The 14,062-nt window shown below is 40.5% G+C and overlaps 1 protein-coding gene across 9 annotated transcripts in view; it reads left to right on the top strand.

Annotated features, from left to right (window-relative positions):
- The window catches only part of MLLT10 (MLLT10 histone lysine methyltransferase DOT1L cofactor), a 119,763-nt gene that overhangs the window by 72,261 nt on the left and 33,440 nt on the right, over nucleotides 1–14,062 (top strand). For all 9 annotated transcript variants that reach the window (XM_077303167.1, XM_077303169.1, XM_077303164.1 and 6 more), the window contains one exon: nucleotides 743–1,312. In XM_077303167.1, coding sequence (XP_077159282.1) covers nucleotides 743–1,312 — 570 coding nt within the window. The remainder of the gene's footprint in view (nucleotides 1–742; nucleotides 1,313–14,062) is intronic.

Here is a 14,062-nt window from a genome sequence, read left to right as displayed (position 1 = left end):
GAGCAGCTATTAAAATAGAAATTAAAAGTGCTTATCAGTTAATGGGATTTGAATGTCTAACTTTATAGACATCCCAAACTTCTTGTGATTTTGATGGTTTGATTCATAAACATTGGAATTCAGATCATTTGAAAAATATACAAGGTGTTTGAAAGCTAGAATAGTTAATGAATTGTAGAAACATCTCTATTTGAAAAATTTGTTGACTTTTCAGTTCTTCCTAGAATACAACTTTCTTGAAGTAGTTTTACTATGGTTGATAGTGCTGTGAAGTAAGCATATGAATCTGAAAATAATTAAGATAAATATAATTTATGAAAAAGAAGCATTCTGCTTAACTTTGTTTCTTTGTCTGATCTGCTTAGAAGCAACTTACGTATTTGTTACTGATAACTGCCATCTTGAAAGAGCTAGAGTATGAAGTTGAGTCACAGTACCTGTTAACACTTTCCCACATTATTTCTAACCAAACTATTTCAGAACTTTAGGGCAGTAGTGCTTGAGATTATAATTTGGAGGTTTTTCATTGGCAGACTGCATAGAATCCAGTAAGTAACAGATTGTCATGAGTATTGGGTTCAGTTAAAATTGTTGTGAGATCAGGCAAACATAGCAATTAAACACTGTTCAAAATACCATTTTATTGACATAAACATTTACAATTTTGTAGTATTCTTCTTGCAGCTGTGCTAAAGTACTACAGCGTTTTAGTTTGATCAAGGCCTCTGTTTTCTCTTCCTAGGCAGTTTTTTAGGAACTCCAAGCAGTATAAAGTCATCCTCTGGAAGTTCAGTTCAATCTCCCCAGGACTTCTTAAGTTTTACAGACTCGGATCTACATAATGACAGCTATACTCATTCCCAGCAGACATTGTCAACCAAAGATATACATAAAGGAGAGACTGGAAGCCAGGAAGGGGGTGTGAATTGTTTTACTTCCTTAATTGGTCTCCCTTCAACTTCAGCTGTTGCTTCCCAGTCTAATATTTTTGACAGCTCACCTGGAGAGTTGGGTAATTCAAGCCTTACATCAACAGGATACAAGCGTGTTCAGTCTTCTGGGATAGATGATGAGACTGTAAAGGAAAAGAAACGGAAAGGAAATAAGCAGTGTAAACATGGGCCTGGTAGGCCCAAAGGAAATAAAAGTCAGGAGAATATTTCCCATCTATCAGTTTGTTCTGCTTCCCCGACATCATCTGTGGCTTCTGCTGCTGGAAGTGTAACAAGCTCAAATCTACAGAAATCTCCAACGTTGCTCAGGAATGGAAGTCTACAAAGTCTTAGTGTTGGTTCTTCTCCTGTTGGTTCTGGTAGGCTTTTGAATTATTTTAGAAAGTCCAGTTCTGGTATATATTTTCACTGTATGGTTTAATGATACTACTTTGAATTTTGCTGTCATTTGTTGCTCATTGAACATTAGTGAACCTAAAAAATGGAGAATTAGAATAATTCTGCAAATAGTTTTAAAACAACTGGTTGATAAGGAGTTTGCTTTTTTTGTCTTTGTGATTCAGTCAGTAAATTCTCTCCCCTTATATCAGGGTGGACTGGGGCTAATCAAGGGGGCAGTTGATCCTTTCCACAAATGAGTGCAGAACAGTTCCTTTGGTTAAACCTAAATTTCAAGTCAATCAAATTATGCATTTTTCATACCCATTATACACACTGTGCACATGTCTGTCAGCTAAGCCTGAGAACTACTTGACTGCATTAATCCTTGTAAATCCCTGAAAAAAGGGAAATCTGCACAGTAGTGGAAGCCGTAGCTACAGTTGTGGACTGTACAAATCCCAGGGGGGGCAAAGTTTCCAAAAAACTTTTAAAAACAAACAAAATGTAGAGCAACCTCCCCAAATGCTGACAGTGGGGGGAAAAACAAAACCAGAGCTTGCTTGGCTGCAGTAATTCTAAATGATGCCAAATGTTAACAGCAGCAGCCGCCACCTAGAAGCTGGGAAGGGAGGTGAACTGGAAGTGGGAGAGAGACGGCAAGCAGGACTGATGGGGCAGGGGGGAAGCTCAAGCCAACTGTTTGAGGGGGAAGTCACAGCTGGCAATGATAGGTGGGGATTTCCTCCTTGTTTTGCAGACACACTTCCAAATAATATAATGGAAGAACTTATTGATTTGCTACAATTAATGTGATGTTTTCAATTTTGCTCGGGGAATAGCCTGTTGAAGAAAGCCGCTCTAAATGAAAGCTGAACAAGAGATCTCTGGATGTCTGCAAAAGTGCAAACAACTTGTTCTGTCTGTGTCAGTTTAAATATTTTGTGTGAATTGTAATAGGGAAGGAGCCCGAAGGTGGTGTTGAAACTAATTTGAATGTTACGATTACACATACACATATAGTAAACCAAGTTGACAGGAATGGTGATCATGGCTAAGCTAGTGTCAGTGTCTAAAGTGTGAAAACATTTATACAACATAAATGAGTCTTCTTGAAATCACATGTTGCACATACGTGACATATTCAGCTAACTTGTTTATTGTAAGGGTCATTAAGCCAACCTTCTCAATTATTAAGACTGGGTACTGATAGCTTCTTGCAGTGTCTTTCATCATATGTTAAAGGTTCCTCCTTCTTACAAAGACCTCAGCTCTCATATGCATTCTTATGCTATTTGGAGAGTATGTGAATTAAATGCCCAGTAGGGGAAGTAGCCATCATGTCACTAAGCCTAAGAGGGGCCACATTTTGGTCTCTGTGTTCTTTGTTTCTTATCAAATGCCTGTAATCTGCGTTTATACTATATGATGATAACTCATCTCTCTTTTGTTGGTTTTCTGAGCCATCTTTGGATGTATAGTATTCTTAGTTGCAGCTGGCAGATGAAGTGAGGCATGTTCTGCTCAATTTCTGGGGGTTTCAAGATTGTCCTCGTTTTAATTAAAACTAATGTTCAGAACCACTGGAATTCTAACAAATGTTCACATTACAGAGGACATTTTTGAGATTAGACAGAATCAAAATGTTTAGCGTATAATCTGTGAGATACCTGTGTGGGGTAGGATTTGTGTAATTTTTTAAAAATTACTTTCTGTTTGTGATTTGATCTTTTACAGTTGACGTCTTGTCTGTCTATTATTAATTGTCTTCTTATACCACCCAAAGTTCCCAAGGTGGTTTACAATGAAACAACTGTGAATGCAGTATAAAAAGGTGAATGTCAATATAATCATTACAATATAATCATTACAATATAATATTGACAAAATGTCAATATAATCATTCCTCCAGCACAGTAAAACAAAGTGTCCAGTAGCATTCTATCACTGCAGTATAAACAAGTCAAGACAACAGATATGGACAACCCCCCCCCATTTACCTACCACTGTAAGTCCTAAAACAATAGAAAATGTATGGTCTTAAACCGCCACCTACCTCATTTCTGAGACAGAGAGACTACAGGGAAAAGACCTGTAATAGCTGGAAAGATATGCATGCAATGAAGCAGCACTTCAGATATGTTAGTTCCTAGATAGTGTTTTACCTTCAGCTCCCTGAACAGATACTTTGAATTGTGTCCAGAAATGTGTTCCTCCAAAGGATTCCTATTTGCATAACTGCTACAGCATTATTAACCAACTGTAGTTTCCAATAAAGGTAGCCTCCTACAAAGTATTCAAATTGGGATGTAAGAGTACAGATAACTGCGGCCTGATTTTGGTTTTCCAGGAAGTGGTGCAGCAGATGACCTAACTAAGACTGAAACTTGGGCCTCCATCTGCAGGAATGGTTCCAAGCTGCAGATGTGCTCTTTCATAGGGAAGGCCGTCTCATCTGGAACTGGATAACATTTAAGTCCTTGGTTAGCTCTGTCATCTTGACAGCACCTCACTTTCATCTGGACTGAGATTCGGTTTGACACTCATCTGGTCCAGTCTATTATTGCTGCCAAGCCCATGTTTACTCAGATAAGACCTTCAAGTCCACTGCTTGTCAGATCAGATAGTGCCAGACTGGACGGAACGGAGGTCTGATGCACATGTGAGATTCTCTAGCTTTTGTTTAACTTGCTGAAAAGTAGGCTTAGCAGACTGTGATTCCAAGTAGGAGAATAGGGAGCAGAGACTGTTTGCCTGTGTGTGACTTGTATGGCAGGAAAAGCTGCTAGGATCTTATAAGAAAAAGGTTTAAGCTCCCTATCCTCTGCTCATCTTCTGGTTCAGTGGCTCCCTCTTCTAACTGCCTTTTCGATTTAAAAAGAATAGTTAATAACATTTGTTCACGAGCTTTCTCCCTTGTGGAACTCAAGGCAGCTTACGTTATAAAAAAATGTATATATTGCTTAGACTGGTTCCTAGTATGCTTGTTCTGGCACAAAAGCATCAGAGGAGGCTCCACTTACAGCCAGAAAGGCAGCAGCTACTCCAGGATAGGGTGGGGCACAATAAAACCCAGCCTTATGTAAACCCAGCTGGAATCAGGCAAGGTAAGGAAGGAGTTAAACGACCAAGAAAGTTTTGCAAAGGGAGGGGGTGGTTCTGGGCTTAACCAGCATGGACAGAGCCCCAGAAATAAAAAAGGGCAGTCTCAGAGAAGATGGAGGGGGTCAGGATTGCAAGTGGCTGAAGGGGCACAAAGAAGAAAGAGGTGCTAGGGCCTGGGGTAAAATAAGGCTACCAAAGTGGGACAGGCCTGGTAGAACTGACTCAAGGCAGTGGTACAGTTCAGTCCCCTGAGATTTGGAGGGTCAGAAATGGGTGAAGGAAATTGTGCTTCATCCAATAAAAAGGCAATTAAGGAATGCCATTGCATCTGGTGAGTCTTTGCTGGCTATGGAAGTCAGTTACAATGTCCTGCTAACCCTTTCCCCATTGCCCCCCCCCTGCTGTGCCCATTTGTGCACAGACTTTATTGCCATATTTGTAGCACTATATTTATTTTTTAGCATTTTGTATGTATACCTGAGCATGTGTATATACATGGGTTTCTGGTTTTAGACCCATTACTCATTGATATCCTGTGGGATCCTGGTGCTAGTGATTTAATGTGGGCCAGGTTAGAGAAGATAATATAAATCTACTGCTGCCTGTAGATAGTATCTTGGTTCATGAGTTAATATAGAAAACAGTGAAAATGAAAGAAGTGATAAGTAGGGAAAACAATCATGCAAAGAGAAGTTCTGTAAATTGTTGGCAACTGAAAATTTGAACAGAGAAATTACATTTGCAGAGACCGATGGTATAATCTAGTGGGGAAAAGAAGAGTGGAAAGTAGTAGCTATTTGAATCCCCCTCCAGGCTTCTGAATAAGCACATATTTTGTAAATGGGAAACAACTATGTAATTACTATTTATTTTAAGAGAGCAGTTTCCTTTTTCTCTGAGATGAAGGCAATCTGTCAATAGCATTGTGTTGCAGCTCTTAGCAGACTGTGTTTCCTGGATATGCTGTTTCTTCCTTAAAATCACAACTGCTTCCCTGATAGTTAAAACCATCATTTTAAAGGAATTATTTAAATATCCTGTGTCTTTGTGTGCTTCTGAACTATATATCTCAAAGCTATTTTTGTTCTCTTACTCTCACCATTTCAGTTTTGCAGTATTTCTGCACAGAAATGGTTTCAGAATGCCATCCTTGGCTGTACTTGCTTAAGAGACGTTGAAAACAGAAGGAATTATTTGTGGGCAATATTTAGGTAGGTGTATGGACTTCTGGTGCATAAAGGGAATAGATTTTAGTAATGTGATAAATATTTCATTTTATGCTGTTATTGTACTGGCATTTGATATTTATGTTAGCAAAATTGTCAAATATCTTCAGGTACTTACATCGCAATATATAAAATGTGTTCTGCCCCCACTATGTTAATTAAGAGAACCTCTTCATGTGCTTAGGTTTCTTTAGTGACATTGTAAAAAAAAGTCAGAGTAGTAGATAAATAGTACTGTATGGTTATGTGTAATATAGTATGGTCATCATGTTCAGGAAACAATATGGAGGCATTTGTAAAATAGAGGTCAGTTAATTCTTTAATTCTTTCACAGTATTGATAGTGACTAATATAGATAAATATGAGTCAATTAAAATGTTATAAGGTCTAATGATTTTAATGAAATTACTTGCAGCTTTAGTTTTATATGGTTTTGGACTCATTTCATTCTGAAAATTGATTGTGCGGGGTGTGAATCTGATAGTGAATTGAGATAAGAACCCTTGGCAAAATAAGGAGCTCTTTTCCTCATTTCTATTCCAGGGTAAGATTATATAAATTAAATAAGGTCCCTTTAAGACCCAGTAATTAAGCAAGTGTCTAAAGATTTTTTTGCTAGACAGAGATTGCTGCAATGAGACCTTAGAATTCTTGATTTTAGAAACAAACTCCACTATGCAGAAATTGAACTAATGGAAGTCTATCACTACAGCTGCTGAATATTCATAAACTTTTAACATCCTAATGTTATAGGTAGTGTTCCATAATAGTTCCTCAATAGGAAATTGGACCAACATTATTACAAACTTCAAAAATAGAGCTTCTATGGAAAGTGGCTATGCTAGTAGGGTCTGGGCCAGAGCAGTTCATATTGCTGGTGGAGGCAGACTAGCTGAGCAGGCATTTCCTGACCAATTACAAGTAATCTGTAAATCAGAAGTATGCCTCAGTGCTTTTTCGGTGTTGGGAGTTCCTTATAGTATACCTCTTTGTGACTGGGAAGTCCATGAAGGTCCCCTTCTTCTGTTCCCTAGTATGGAGACCAAAGCAATGCTTTCTAGTTCTAATGGAACAGGTTCTATCTTATGCCTTTCTGCCCATGCATTTGATGAACTGGGTCTTAGGCAAAATAAAAGAGAAGGGGGCTACAGCCATCCTGATCTCACCCCCTTTTGTCCTCATCAGCTTTGGTTCAAGGGGGAGATGTTATCATTTCCCGCCAACCTAGATTTACTGGTCCTGGGCTGTTACAGACATGGAGATGTTGCTTGTGGATATCCCTGACTGCTTGGTGGATATCTTCATAGAAGAGCCTTTCTCCCCAGGGGTTCAGGAGGTGTTGCTGTAGGCTTGAAAGCTATCAACTTGCTACCTGAAATGGGCTCAATTTGAAGAAAGGGCTATGTTCCTTTACATAGCCTCTTCCCTAGGTTCTGGAATATTTGTTGCACTTGGGAAAGCTGGTGCATGCATGGTCCCCAACCAGAAATGGCCTTATTAGAGCTTTTAGATAGTAAAGGAATGCTCCATGGTCGATCTCCACAAGTGCAGTCCCAATGTGTATCTGCACAAAGATATGAACAATGGTTACAGCTAAGAGCAACCCTGTTTTCTTTTTGGGTCAGGTTCCATTTTCCTTTTCAGAAATTTGGGGAAAAGTTACAAAAGTGAGGGCCTGTTGAGCTGTAAGCATGTGGCAATCCCATGAAAGGAAGAGGAGGAGTGAGTCTCTGAACTTGGCTATAGACTCTTCTCCACTGCTGAGTGATTTTTGTCTTGCTGTCCTGCTGTTCCTGTGAATACATGTGTAAAGAGTGGCTGAGGGCATGGTACCTTTGCTTTATATCCATAATAGGCTTTAGCAGCAGGTTGTGCCTACCAATGTGGCAGCTCTAAAGGGATCCTACGACCCATGGAGTGGAAACCACTTGTGTAGATTCTAGTTCAGTCTTGTTTCTTGTGTCGGGAATAAAACTGCATGGGTCACAGATTTTTATTTAGAAAAAGGACTGTGGCAGCTAAGTAGTAATGCATCTGCTTGGCAAGTAGAGGGTCTCAAGATATGTTTTTGGCATCCCCAGATAAAAGTACCAGGTAGTATGGGAAAGACCTCTGCTGGAAAGCTTGGAGCATGCTGCCAGTCTGAGTAGACACTACTGCCTCTGATGGAAGAAGTATCTGATTCAGTATAAGACAGCTTTGTGTGTGTTCTTTATGTGAGTGTGGTGGTTCGCCTCAGATTCTCAATGGCTTTTAATGTCATTAGCCATTACATCCTACTTGGCTTATTGACCACTTTGACAGAAGGGGACATCAGTTTACAGTTGTTTTACTCTTCTTTAATGAATCCCTGCTCTTTCTAGATCTGGCTGTTGCAAGCTAGGCAGATAATTTTCTAGAAACAGCTTTCTCAGTGGTAGGAGCTACCTTTTTGGGACTCTGTGTCTAGGTATCTTTAGATTCAGATGGGTGGCTGTGTTGGTCTGATGCAGCAGAACAAAGTTTGACTCCAGGGCCACCTTTAAGACCAACTAAGTTTTATTAAAGGAATGCGCTTTGGCATGCTTGCAGATTTTTTGAGATACAATCAAACGAAATTTCCTCAACCATTATACCATTTCCTAGGAATATTTGCTATGTGTCTTCACTACTCCTCTAGGCGAATGTTAGGTTCTTCTTTGGCAGAGTATTTGAAGGATTTTTTTTAAAGCTGCTTAAGCTGCTGTGATAAATATTTGATATTATGTTAAGATTTAGTGTTAATATTTTACAATTCATTTTATTGTTTGATGTTTTGTGTGTATTGTGAGGTATCTTCTGAGTTTGCCGTACTGCAAGATGAGGTATACATTTTAAGAGTTTATATGGCTATTGAGTTAGGGTATTCCATTTCTTTGGTTGCCCGTAAGACGTTTAGTTTCCAGAAATAATTATTGTTATAAGTATAAATGGAAGATCAGCAATTTTGTGTAAGAATTTTCTGGAAAAATAAAGAAAATGAGCCTTCTTGGTTGGGAACAATTGTCTTTCAGCATCTGGAATCGATTTACCACACAGCACATTCCTAGGAGCCTATTTGCAAGATGACCATCAGCCTTTAAGTTCATCCATTTTAAAAATTGTTATTAAAAATTACTTTGAGATTAATAATAAAAAATGGGACCCTAAATAAAGACCATTTGGCATTATAAAATATCAGTTTAGATGCAAATGTGATACCTATTTTAAACAATTTAAAATTTAATCCCAGTCCATAAACAAGGTACATCTGAAGCAACAATATTGAAAATGCTACCTTTCTAGTCTTTAATATATGTCTCTGTTTCATGTAGATTCTCCAAAGCACTGTACATAGGACAATGTGTTACTTTCTATCTGAGATGACTCTGCAAGGCAGTTAGTTAAAGATTAGTTAGGTTTTGAATCCCGCTTCAGTGTTTTGAACAGCAGAGAACAGAATCTTTGTTAGCTTCGATTTCACATTGTTTTGTAACGCTTTTCAAATTATACAGCTAGAAAAAAATCTATAGGATTAAGTCTAAATAGCTGAAAAAGAATTATGGACTACTAGAAATATTTAGATTTCAAATATTTAATTGTGATTAAGTTGTGACAACTATGTTTGATGGGAGAGGGACTTGCAAAGACTTGCAGGAGGGAACTCATTTCCCCCTGTATCTCTACTATTTTCTTTTCCTTCCATTGAAGGAAAGGTAAAGGTAAAAGTATCCCCTGTGCAAGCACCGGGTCATGTCTGACCCTTGGGGTGACGCCCTCTAGCGTTTTCTTGGCAGACTCAATACGGGGTGGTTTGCCAGTGCCTTCCCCAGTCATTACCATTTACCCCCCAGCAAGCTGGGTACTCATTTTACCGACCTCGGAAGGATGGAAGGCTGAGTCAACCTTGAGCCGGCTGCTGGGATTGAACTCCTAGCCTCATGGGCAGACAGCTTCAGACAGCATTTCTGCTGCCTTACCACTGTGCGCCACAAGAGGCTCTAGCACATTTTTCTGTTTTCTTCTCTCTTTCCCATCCACCAGCTGACTTACCTTTATCCCCCTATCTTAACTTTCCCTCCCCTCCCCTCCCCTCCCCCTTGCAGCCTCCCCCTTGCAGGATCAATTGTGAAGTGGGGAATTATGAAGGACTTGGAGGGAAGGGGGTGACCTTACTTTCCCCTGTATGTCCATCCCCATCTATTTCTTTTTTCCCTTATAAAAGTGCTCACCTGAACAATTCAATTTTTATTATAAATTTATTTTTATAAAAAGAGAGCAAACATCAGATCCGTACCCAATCTGACAGAAATTTATTATGTCTTTTTTCTTCTATAATCTTTGCACTCAGCTGTGTCCAGTCAGTTCCTATTTATTTATTTATTGGACTTCTAGGCCACCCTTTTCCAAAACAGTCTCAGCACGGCTTACCAAAGTCTGGCGAATAAAATTCCCATAAAATAAATATCATTTAAATCCTACTCCGGGTGTGAGCAGTACATTGAATCATCTTGACCTCCTTCCTTGCCCCTCCTGTAGTGGGGATGTGTGTATGTGTGGGGTTTCCGCCATGTTCTGGGATTTTATGGGTTTTAATGGGTTTTATCAGACCTTGTAACTGGCCACAAGCTGGCTTTGGAAGCGGCGGCAAACAAACAAACAAACAAACAATAATAATAATAGCCATTAAAAATTGTAAACCAAAATGCATGCTCCATCATTTTATCCTCCCCAAGGAACTTGGTTAGGAGTGCGGACTTCTAATCTGGCATGCCGGGTTCGATTCTGCGCTCCCCCACATGCAACCAGCTGGGTGACCTTGGGCTCGCCACGGCACTGATAAAACTGTTCTGACCGGGCAGTGATATCAGGGCTCTCTCAGCCTCACCCACCCCACAGGGTGTCTGTTGTGGGGAGAGGAATGGGAAGGCGACTGTAAGCCACTTTGAGCCTCCTTCGGGTAGGGAAAAGCGGCATATAAGAACCAACTCTTTTTCTTCTTAATCCAGTTTATTGAAAATGTTTCTATCCTGCCTGTGCTGAAAAAATGGGCCTGTATAGAAGATCTCTTCTAACATTTGGTGATAGCCAATGCCTTTGTGATGAGCCTGTCACTATGGACTACTTACTATATCATCATCATCATATATATACATAAACCAAGAGAGAAACATGGAGAAGATGCTGGAAAACTTGACCAGATGATTGAATCTAAAGTAGTTTATCTTGATCTAATCAAGATTATTTTGATTTCATAGAGAGCTTTTTGCCAAAGTACTCGACCTGTGACCTCTTCTTCTTCTTCTTCTTCTTCTTCTTCTTCTTCTTCTTCTTCTTCTTCTTCTTCTTCTTCTTCTTCTCCTTCTCCTTCTCCTTCTCCTTCTCCTTCTCCTTCTCCTTCTCCTTCTCCTCCTTCTCCTTCTCCTTCTCCTTCTTCTCCTTCTTCTCCTTCTCCTTCTCCTTCTCCTTCTTCTCCTTCTCCTTCTCCTCCTTCTCCTTCTCCTCCTTCTCCTTCTCCTTCTCCTTCTCCTTCTCCTTCTTCTCCTTCTCCTTCTCCTTCTCCTTCTCCTTCTCCTCCTTCTCCTTCTCCTTCTCCTTCTTCTCCTTCTCCTTCTTCTCCTTCTTCTCCTTCTTCTCCTTCTTCTTCTCCTTCTTCTTCTTCTTCTTCTCCTTCTTCTCCTTCTTCTTCTTCTTCTGATCATGATATATAGATGCTCCCTTTTCACTCCTAGTTTGCAGATCATAAAATCCAGCAGTAACAATACAGTTGCTGGGCATTTCTTGTTGCTAAATTAGTGTTGCTCAGTAATCAATCAGCCTTTCCATCAGGTAGAGTCACTCTCATTCAGCAGCCTGTCAATTTGGCAGCACTTAGGGAACAATGTTATCTGTGCTACTGACTTTTGGTAGCCGAGGGGGGACCAGCATAAAAAGTTATAAATTATTTCTAACCCATATACAAAGAAACCGGAGCAACAAATAAGTGCGGGAAAATCCCCAAAGCACACTGGAAAAGAGACAACTAATTGCTAAGTTTGATAAATCTGAAGAGTAGAGGATAAAAGTGGACATTCAGCTGTACTAAACAATTTCTGAAGGGCCTGCAAAATGGTGCTCTTCCACCAGGTTGAGGCCAATGGCAGCACTCTTACCAGCTGAAAGCCCCCTCCCCCTCCACCTAGGCCCCTGCCTAGGCCCTCCTCCCTCCCTCCAAGCCTCGTTGAAAACTGGAGGAAACAGGTGTGCTCGCTTGATGTTAGAGAGACATTGATTCTTGATTGGGCAGGCAGCCTGTTATGCTTTAAGCTCATAGGATCCGTTTTAGATAAATCTACTAAGCATAATACAAGGGTTAATTAGGGAATCAAACCTAATAGCCAAACTTTTTTAAAGGTTTAAAGTGATTGTCACCATGATACAGCACCATACGTTGCAGGTAGAGGGTCTGTAAGGAAGCCACCGATCTCAGGGCCATGCTGCATATTGTGATATATGTTTCATACTTGAGCTGCAAGTTTCCAATGGGACCACCATTTTAAAGCATTGTAGTGGTCCACTTCAGTTCAGGAACACAGTGCTAGGGAGGAGAAACCCCTGCCTTCCCCTGTGCTGTTATCCTCAGCCAAAATAGTGCTTGGGGGAACTACTTTTCCCATGGGAGGGGAGCTGCAGGAGCCCTTCTTTCCCCTTGCACCACAGTTGAAATGAATTGGGCTCCTGTGGCACTTTACACATTCCTTTGGGGGAGCCTCTTGTGGCGCAGAGTGGTAAGGCAGCTGTCTGAAAGCTTTGCCCATGAGGCTGGGAGTTCAATCCCAGTAGCCGGCTCAAGGTCGACTCAGCCTTTCATCCTTCCGAGGTCGGTAAAATGAGTACCCAGCTTGCTGGGGGGTAAAGGGTAATGACTGGGGAAGGCACTGGCAAACCACCCCGTATTGAGTCTGCCATGAAAACGCTAGAGGGCGTCACCCCAAGGGTCAGACATGACTCGGTGCTTGCACAGGGGATACCTTTACCTTTACCTTTACCTTGGGGGAGTTCCATCCCTTGTAATGTGTAGTTTGGCCATGAACTGCAGAGGAAGGAAAGACAAATTAGGCTCCAGTGATCTCTAAGGAGGAGGAAGGAAGTGGCTGAGAATCAGCAGAGGTAATGAATAGGTAAGGGCAGGGCAACCTGAAGGAAGGGCCAGGTTATTGGCAAGAAGCTTGGGAGAAGTACTACCTGCAAGGCATGGAATCTCCACAGAATGAGGCATCCAGTTCTTCCCAGGGGCAAGGGGAAAGCATTCCTGGCTCATAGGAAGGGCAAACTGTTGGCTTCTCTAGCAGAGGCATGATGATCCTAACCCTGCACTAAGGAAACAGTGGCATGAAGATCCAGCAAGAGGCCCTAGAAGTGAATCACTCCCCAGGGAGGAGACCTGGAAAATGGAAGGGAGGGGGACTGTAAGAGACCTGCTATTTGGCAAGTAGGGTTCCTTGCTTTAGTGGGACTGTTAAGCCTACAGGAACTTCATACAGGAGAGACTAACCTATTTCCTGATATCTGAGGATTGTTAGGGAAGCTGGTGGAATTGGGGAACAAGCTTCACAGTTACTCATAAAATACAGAATTTCAGTCAACAGACAACCAGCTGGTTCTCTTAAAGAAAACAAATCACAAATTTTAAACACTGCCTAGATATGTTTGCTAATATTGTAATTTCATTCATGCATAAGCAACATGATTGAATGCTCTTAGGAGGCCCATCCCAAAAAATCAATAATTGTGATGAAAGTGTGTAAAAATAAACCTCTTTAACAAGTTCAGCTACTGTAAGCGATCACAGCAATAGCTGCAGACAGATGCATTTTTCTTCTTTCTTTTCATTCTTTTGTGTGTATTAAAACACAACTTTTAACATGAAATTCTTTTTCTTCTGACTCAAAAGCTTTCTTGTAGCTGATGAATACTATACATGATGGTAAGTTATATTAGAATGTTCTCCACAGGTTCATTTATCACAAAAGGTAGTCTTTTGTGCGGAATTCTGATTGAAGGTCTGCATGTTCTATTGATTGGATAAAAACCAAGGTTGTAGTGAGTCAATTGTTCGGTACCTCAGTGAAAACTTTGTAGATACCTGCAGGAGGCTGATAGGTCAATAGTTCCTCAGGTTTCTTTTATTACAGTTTTTGTGTGTAGCAAAATGATGATAGTGTTATTCTACTACTGGGGCTCTTTTCTCTTTAATTATTTTTGTAACTAGCTTTCCTTGGCTCCCTTCATAGCTGTGTAATATGAAGGACTACCTGAGGCTGCTTTCCACTTTGGCCATGTATTATTTCTAAAACATGTGAAAGGATATTTTGCCTTCTCCATAATTCCGTATTCTTAGCACATGATGTAATCACCTGTGCT

This window comes from Paroedura picta, chromosome 11 (assembly GCF_049243985.1).
Source record: "Paroedura picta isolate Pp20150507F chromosome 11, Ppicta_v3.0, whole genome shotgun sequence".
Taxonomy (NCBI): Eukaryota; Metazoa; Chordata; class Lepidosauria; order Squamata; family Gekkonidae; genus Paroedura; species Paroedura picta.
This window is presented reverse-complemented; position numbering and strand designations above follow the sequence as displayed.